The following is a 7,560-nucleotide window of genomic DNA, read 5'->3' as shown; positions in this document are numbered from 1 at the left end:
CCGCGCCATTTGCCGCCGGCAGGCGGGCGCGAGACGCGGGGCCGGGCAGGGCGGACCGGCCGGGAGCCGGGTGGGGGGAAGGGGCACCTCAGGGCGCAGCGCCACGAGCGCGGATCCGCTTGGCCCTGCAGCCGCGCGCGGCCCGGGACCGCAGGGCGGGGCAGCGAGCACGGGGTCTGCCTCACGCTCCCCCCACTCGAGACGTCGTGGCGCGCGGGAGTCAGGCGGCTGCGGATCGGACGCTACTGGGGGTCGCTGAGGGCCGTGCGACTGAGCAGGTCATCTCCGGGCCCCGCCCATTAGCTGAAAGTCCCGCCCCCACATGGCCCCGGATGACAAAGCTTCCGGTCGCTCGCTCCGCCCAGCTGGTGACGGTGCCAAGCGCAGTGTCTACTGTGACCTCCATCGCCTACAGCCGGAACACGCGCCACATCCATGCTACTGGAGCGGGGAAGACACGCACAAGATGGCTGCCCAGCCCCGCTCAACCCAGCCTACGACAGTTCCGGCATGAAACGTCACTTCCCCTCCAGGAGGGATCCTAAACTTGAGAGGGCTCGCGTGTGACGTCATTAGAGAGCGCCATCGTGAGTCACGTGCGCGCTCTGTACCAGGCGGACGGTTGGAGTTCGGTGCTCAGCAGACAGTTGTGGTGGTACCATGGGAACCACCGTGGAGGCGCCGCAGTCGGCGGCCCGGCCGCTGCCCTGCCCGGAGATCCCGGCCTTCGCGGCCGCCTGCCGCCTGGTGCGGAGCCGCTACTCGTGCCTGGTGGCGGCGCCGCATCGGAGGCACATCGCGCTGGCGCCGCGCTACCTGAGCCGGAAACGCACCGGGATCCGCGAGCAGCTCGACAGGGAGCTGCTGAGATACTCGGAGAGGTGCGATCCGCGGGTACAAACCCTGCCCCTCCCCCACCCCCACCGAGCGCTCGGAGACAGCCACACCCCCCCCGCCCCCCGCGAGATCCACCCCGACTCCACGCCACGCGCGTTCTGGCCCGTCCGCCCCGGGCCCCATGTGGCTGAGCTGAGCCCTCCTTCGGCGAGCGACTCAGCAGCAGCCCCCTCGCAGCCCCAGCGGGGCGTAGACCCAAACGTGGAGGAATTTCACTCGTCTCCCCATCAAGTTTGGTGCTGGTTTTGCAGTGTCAGTGTTGGTCAGAAATATTAAAACAACTTGTCTTTCCTCTCCCTGTGTAGCCTCAGCGGTGTGCCAGTGGCTTATGATAACATCAGAGTAGTGGGTGAATTAGGTGATATTTATGATGACCAAGGATTCATCCATTTTAACATCGAAGCAGATTTTGTCATTTTCACTCCCAAGAAAGGAAAAAAGCTTGTGGTATGTAAAAATACTTCAGTTTTACTGAATTTTGCAGTAAGTGAAGCTTATCTTAGCTATTAAGTAGATTGAATAATTGAATTTAAATAGTTACTGTTACAGTTAGTAGACAAACACTGAACTACCTTATCTCTGTTCTTGACTCTGTTTTTCCTGCTAACTTTTCAGCTGTAGGTATAATGTTGTTATAGCAGTGTCGGTCCCATGGTATTAGAGAGACAAGGTGAGTGAGGCAATATCTTTCTCACCAGCAGAAGTTGGTTCAATAAACTAGCTTTCAAGCTACATAGCTATTCAGGTGGCAAAGGTGTTTAGTGTCATGGCTAAATGCAAGATTAAACAGTTAGTATAAGTAGATGTGATAAGCATCTGTAGGACCCATGGATTTTGAAATATGTGTTGTGCGGACCTCATCCTGAAATAAATCTTCCCTGAACCTCCTCTTCTGGCCTTCAGACTGCTCCATGCTCATCATCAGAAGCAAGGCCCCCACAGACCAGGACAAACCAACTCAAAGCTGCACCAAACACTGCCAGAACAACAGATGCAAAACCGGCAGACTTGGGGTGGGGTGGGATAGCTCAGTGGTTAGAGCATTGGCCCCCTAAACCCAAGGTAGTGAGTTTACTCCTTGAGGGGGCCATTTAGGGATCTGGGGCAAAAATCTGTCTGGGGATTGGTCCTGCTTTGAGCAGGAGGTTGGACTAGATAACCTCCTGAGGTCCCTTCCAACCCTGGTATTCTATGATATTCAGACTTATCTTCACTGCTACAGTGATCAACACCCCACAACACACCTTTAAAAACCCATGTGCCTATCATAACGTGCCATGTACCTCACCCAGTGCATTAAATGCCCACTAACAACTATGTGGTGAAACCAGACAATCACTATGCTCTTGAATGATCTCATACAGGGAAATAAGACAAAAACACCACATCACCTGTGGGTGAATGCTTTTCACAAAGCAATCCCTCTATAGCTGACCCATCAGTCCTCATCTGCAAAGGAAATCTGCATAACACTTTCAACAGACAAACCTAGGAGCTTAAATTCATAACTTTGCTAGACACTAAAAATCATGCTCTTAATAAAGACACTGGATTTATGGTTTATTACAGCTTTCTGTAACCCACTAACCCCCTGTTTTGTCCTGTGTCTGCAGGGGTGTTAATGCGCCACTTTGCCTTAAAAGATCCCTTAGGATGCTACTTATGCTACACTATCTGTTCAATCGTGCATTTAGCTGTGACGCTGTTAGTAACTTTCCTAGACTTGAAAAAGAGCTCTAGGCAGGTATACCCTTAAAAGGCTGCACTGATGCAGCAGCACCACTGTAGCGCTTAAGTGAAGATGCTCCTAAGCCAATGTGAAGCCAAGCTTCTTCCGTTGTTGTTGTTGTTTGTTAATCCACCTCCGTGAGAGGCTGTAGCTATGTCGATGGGAGAAGCTTTTCCATCAACATAGTGCTGTCTACACTGGGGGTTAGGTCGGTATAACTATGTCACTCCGTGTGTAGATTTTTTCACACCCCTGAGTGACTTAATTATATCGATATAAGTCTGTAGTGTAGACCCAGGCTCTGTGTGGCTCAAAAGCATGTCTCTATCACCAACAGAAGTTCGTCCAATAAAAGATATTACTTCACCCGCCTTTTCTCTCAAGTGTAGGTATGTTTTTCCTCCCAAAGGAGGGCTGGTAACCTGGTACCGGTATAGGCTTATACCTAAAGTAATACATAGTCTTATTCATTAATCATAGGCACAAGTATTTGTGGTTATGAAGTGCTCTCTATTGTGATTCTGTTTTGTTTGCAGAAAAGAACGAAACACAGAATTTTTGCTCCTGAGCATTTCAAAATAAAGTGTAGGCATATGGATCTCCTAAGAGCTTTAACACAAACATACCTCTGTGTGAATGCTTGCAAGCTTCAGAATTCAAAAAAGTAGGTCAGAATATTGGCCTACTCACATTGACACATTGCATTTTTTAGACACAGTAGTTTAATATATTAACATTCTGTTCCAGGTTTGGCAGTTTTTGATTAAAGTCTACTTCATGAGTCTTTAATGGTAAAATAAAGATATTATCTTACAGAACCTAGGAACAATTCTGCTCTCAGTCTCTCCATTAATACATACAGTGGCCTGTCAGGAGCAGCAGTTCTCAACCTATTTACCATTGAGAGCTACATATGCAGCTCTCTGTGTTACATGAGACCCATCCACACAATATATTGACTACCGGTAATCTTATAAAAAAAAAAAAATTAGTGTTTATTATCTTACAGCAATACAATTCAAATCGATATAGTAGCTTTCATTTCAACACTGGCAAATGTCTACGAAGAGCATTTTAAATTAGCAAAATAAGTCAAAACATTAACTGTTAAAATTAATTAATTTACTGGAAGGGTAGCGGCTGTGCTGAATGCTCACAGAGCATAGGTGCGAACTCTTCCTGCAAGGATTGAGAGAGTGTAGGGTGCTCCCCCAGCAAGGGACTGCTCCTCATCACCCAGCCTCTCTGGGGCTGTCCCCCAGACCCCGGCCCCAACACCGAACTGGCACACGTGCCTGCCTTGCGGAGACTAAGTGCCCTGTCCATGGCAAAATGGCCCCCCCAGAGACTGCCCCTCCAGCATCTAGACCCCCATCCAGGGACTGCCCTGTGCCAGCAGTCCCTCCACCTAAAATCTGCCGCCCATGCCCCAGCTGCATCCCTGCTCCCCACGGCTCTAGCTCCCTGCAACTTCCTCTCCGTGCCTGCTGGCCTTCTACCATGGCTGCATGTAGCTCAGCCATGCAGCCTGTCCTGCCTGCTGGTTGCTGCAATCCTAGTGCTGGGGTCACTGAACCTGCGATTGTGCAGGGGCGCTGAGCACCCTGACCTCCTGCTGGGGGGAAAGGGAGCTGACGCTGCTCGGCCTGATCCTGCTGGTGGAGGGTGACACTGGGCCTTATCCTGCGCTGCCCCATTTTTGCACCTCCCACAGCCTCTGCACCAAGGGCAGGTGCCCCCCTGCCTTACTTACAGCCCTGAGGATGTCACATGGGCCGCAGCTGTGTGCTGATTGGGCCGCAAGCAGCCTACAGGCTGAGAACAACTGAACTAGAGACTTAATAGGTCTGAAGGTGAAAAATAAATGTTAGAATGTCCAATAGAACACCAGTAGTAATAGTGCTATTTATGGAAATAGAACATTTAAAATTCTCTTAACAAGCTGTATATACGCCATTTTCCCCCCATGCACCCTTTCCCCTCCACACACATCAAAAAAGCATGTAGAGTATTTGGAAGAGTGCTCATGTAGCCGCGTTATGCTGATGGAGAGAGCTCTCCCGTCGACATCATAAAACCAGCTCAGTGAATGGTGGTCTCCCGCCAACATAGCACTGTCCACACCAGTGCTTCTGTTGGTGAAACTTGACTCACTCGGGGGGTGTTTTTTCACATCCCTGAGCCACAAAAGTTTTGCTGACATAAGTGCTAGTGTGGATGTGGCCTAATTCTATATTTTTAATTTGAAAGACTTAGCAACAATTTTTAAAACGTGGCTTCCATTTGTGCAGGTGCTAAGCCCACTTGCCATGCAGTTGATGATGTGGATTTGCATGTGTGAACTTTCTTATGTACAAGAATCTACAGACAAATGTACAGTGTGTGCAGGAATGAAGATCTCTTACAAGTTGTGGCCCTTAAATGTAGTATAGTCGTTCTTACGTGGTTTTCTTTTCTTCCAGGGTGTGATCAATAAAGTGGCCCCAAGTCATATTGGCTGTCTGATACATGGGTGTTTCAATGCTTCCATCCCTAAACCCGATCGAATGTCAGCTATAGAATGGCAAGACCTTGAGTTAAAAATAGGAGATAAACTGGAATTTGAAGTGGTGCATTTAGATTCCGATGCTGCTGGAGTATTCTTCATTCGGGGGAGACTGAATAAAGACAGGTACAGCGCTATATTAAAGCCTTTTTTTTCAAACTCAGCTGATTTAGTGGATTTATTTAAAAACATACTACTTAAAATCAGTGTCTTGCCTTAATTCTGATTTTTTTCCCCGTATAGCTATGAATATTATATTTTAAGTCAGATTTAAAAATCTGCTAATAAATTCCATACAGAACTAATGCTAATTCTTTAACAGAATAGAGACTAACCAAGTATTGGAAATTGGACATGTATTAACAGGTCATAACATCTTTTGTTACTAAAAGACCCTAATCTTTTTTTTCTACTTGAATTGCTGTGGGTTTAGCACAACTCGCAGTCTTCAGTTATGTGCTCCATATAATTATTGCATTTCAGCAAAGCTTAACATCATGATGTATTAAATACCTATAGAGATCTCATTCTGCACACTCTTGCTTATTTTATGTTTCTTCACAGTATGCAATCCAAATATCCTGAAGCAGTAACTGAAGATACAAACAGTAGAGATGAAATACCAAAGAAAAAACACAAGAAAAGAGACAGAAGGAATTGTGAGTTAGAAAATGACACGGAGCTTACAGACAATGCAGATACTACTGTGGTGGAAGATGCAGAAGAGCAGAATGCTGATACAGTAAATGGATTTTATGATAAAAAGCCAAAGAAAAAGAAAAAACATAAGCAAGAAAAGCAGAAACCTGTATATTGTGGAGTTGACTGTAGTGGTTACTCAAGTGACCATAAAAAGGTTAAGAGAAAGAAAAGAAAACATTGTGATGTAAATGAAGAGAGTGAATTATCTCAATTGTCACAAGAACCTAAAGCCAAAAAGAGAAAGGAATGACAAATTGACTGAAGAGTCCAAAAGTCCCTTGCTTGAATGTAAGATTGTCGTCTTCTTTCAGAAATACTTGATAAACTTCCAATAAAATCATATTTTCAGTTTGTGCATTTCAGTTTTCGTTTATATTACAGTAGCACTTAGAAGTCCCAACCAAGATCAAGGCCCCCTTATGCTAGGCAATGTGTATATATACTCAAACTATATACTTAAGAGTAGGCTAGACAAACACCTGTTGGGGATGGTCTAGATAATACTTAGTCCTGCCAGGAGTGCAGGGGACTGGACTAGATGATCTCTTGAGGTCCCTTTCCATGATTCTGTACATCTTTCAAGATAGGAGATGCCTCTTACTCTCCACAGATAAAGGATGGTAAAGAGGCGGTACATATTCCTGTTTTACAGATGAGGAAATGAGGTACAGAGATTAAGTGACCTGCCCAAAGAGACACAAGAAGTGTTTGGCAGAGCTGGGAGGTGACCTAGGTGTCTTGAGTGGTAGTGCCTTAACTACAAGAACATGTTTGTGAAATTAAACGTGGTACTCAAATGCAGGCTTTAAGTCCTTAAATTTAGTATCCTTAATGCCTCCAAGCAAATTGATCTTTAAAAGGCGGTTTAAGGGCTAGATTCTAATGAATGTGCAGTGAACATAGTGCTTAAGATGACTCTTAAATTTCAGAGTGTACAAGCATGCCAGGGAGTACCTGAAACATTTGCAACAAAATTTACGGTGTGCTACTCTAAATGGAAGAATATCTATTTGGAGAACTGGTCATGTTGTAATCCAGGTCCGTTGGGCGTTCAGGGAAGATTAGGTTGTTAGTTTCACAATAGTGCAGTTCACTCCATTTTCTTACTATATTGTTTGTTAATTAGATCTCACTGGACTTCCACTGAGAGACTGTGACTCATCACCAGGATTCCTAGTTTTCCATGATTAAAAAACAAAAATGAAAAGAATCTGTGTGTGTGTATGTATGTATGGAACAATATTTGAACAATGTTTTATTGATAAGTTCACAATTTTTAAGCAAGTTCAAAGCCTACTGGTGTCTTCACTCAGAATATGTAGAATTTGTTTTTCACTCAGAATATGTAGAATACTTGTGTCTAGTCTATATTTTCAGGATTTTTAAATGCACACAAAATTAAGCAAAAATTACTTCTATATTAATATCACTCACTTTGAGTTAGTCCTGGTTGTTTAAAATAGAGTTGCAGCATTCCAGCCACATTTTCGTCTTTCAGACATTGGCGCTGAGCAGAGAAAAGAACCCTGAGTTTTCTGAAACTTCTTCCACATCAGCTGAATTTACAGTCAGTTGGAGGAGAACCATTGCATCTTTTTTGCCAGGTTAGGAACACGATTTTCAACAGCCATCCAGAAGAAAATGGGATCCTCAACGTCTCCAAATTAAGTCTTTGACAATCCCTAAA

General features: G+C 45.6%; 1 protein-coding gene across 1 annotated transcript; it reads left to right on the top strand.

The window, feature by feature from the left end:
* The first annotated feature begins 428 nt into the window (after positions 1–428).
* Positions 429–6,228, top strand: POLR1F (RNA polymerase I subunit F). Its single transcript, XM_039521639.1, has 4 exons — positions 429–881; positions 1,203–1,344; positions 5,089–5,297; positions 5,736–6,228. The coding sequence occupies exons 1-4, from the start codon at positions 661–663 to the stop codon at positions 6,121–6,123; spliced, it is 960 nt and encodes a 319-aa protein (XP_039377573.1). The 5' UTR covers positions 429–660; the 3' UTR covers positions 6,124–6,228.
* Positions 6,229–7,560: the final 1,332 nt, after the last annotated feature.

The sequence above is a fragment of the Mauremys reevesii genome, linkage group 2 (assembly GCF_016161935.1).
Source record: "Mauremys reevesii isolate NIE-2019 linkage group 2, ASM1616193v1, whole genome shotgun sequence".
NCBI classification, from domain to species: domain Eukaryota; kingdom Metazoa; phylum Chordata; order Testudines; family Geoemydidae; genus Mauremys; species Mauremys reevesii.
Note: the sequence above shows the minus strand (reverse complement) of the source record. Positions and strands in the feature narration are given on the sequence as shown.

Bases quoted from the DNA above. Each gene is read 5' to 3' on its own strand.
- POLR1F (XM_039521639.1), top strand. From the start codon at position 661: ATGGGAACCACCGTGGAGGCGCCGCAGTCGGCGGCCCGGCCGCTGCCC. The intron at 882-1,202 runs GTGCGATCCGCG...CTCCCTGTGTAG, and splicing joins CTGCTGAGATACTCGGAGAG to CCTCAGCGGTGTGCCAGTGG. The intron at 5,298-5,735 runs GTACAGCGCTAT...GTTTCTTCACAG, and splicing joins GGGAGACTGAATAAAGACAG to TATGCAATCCAAATATCCTG.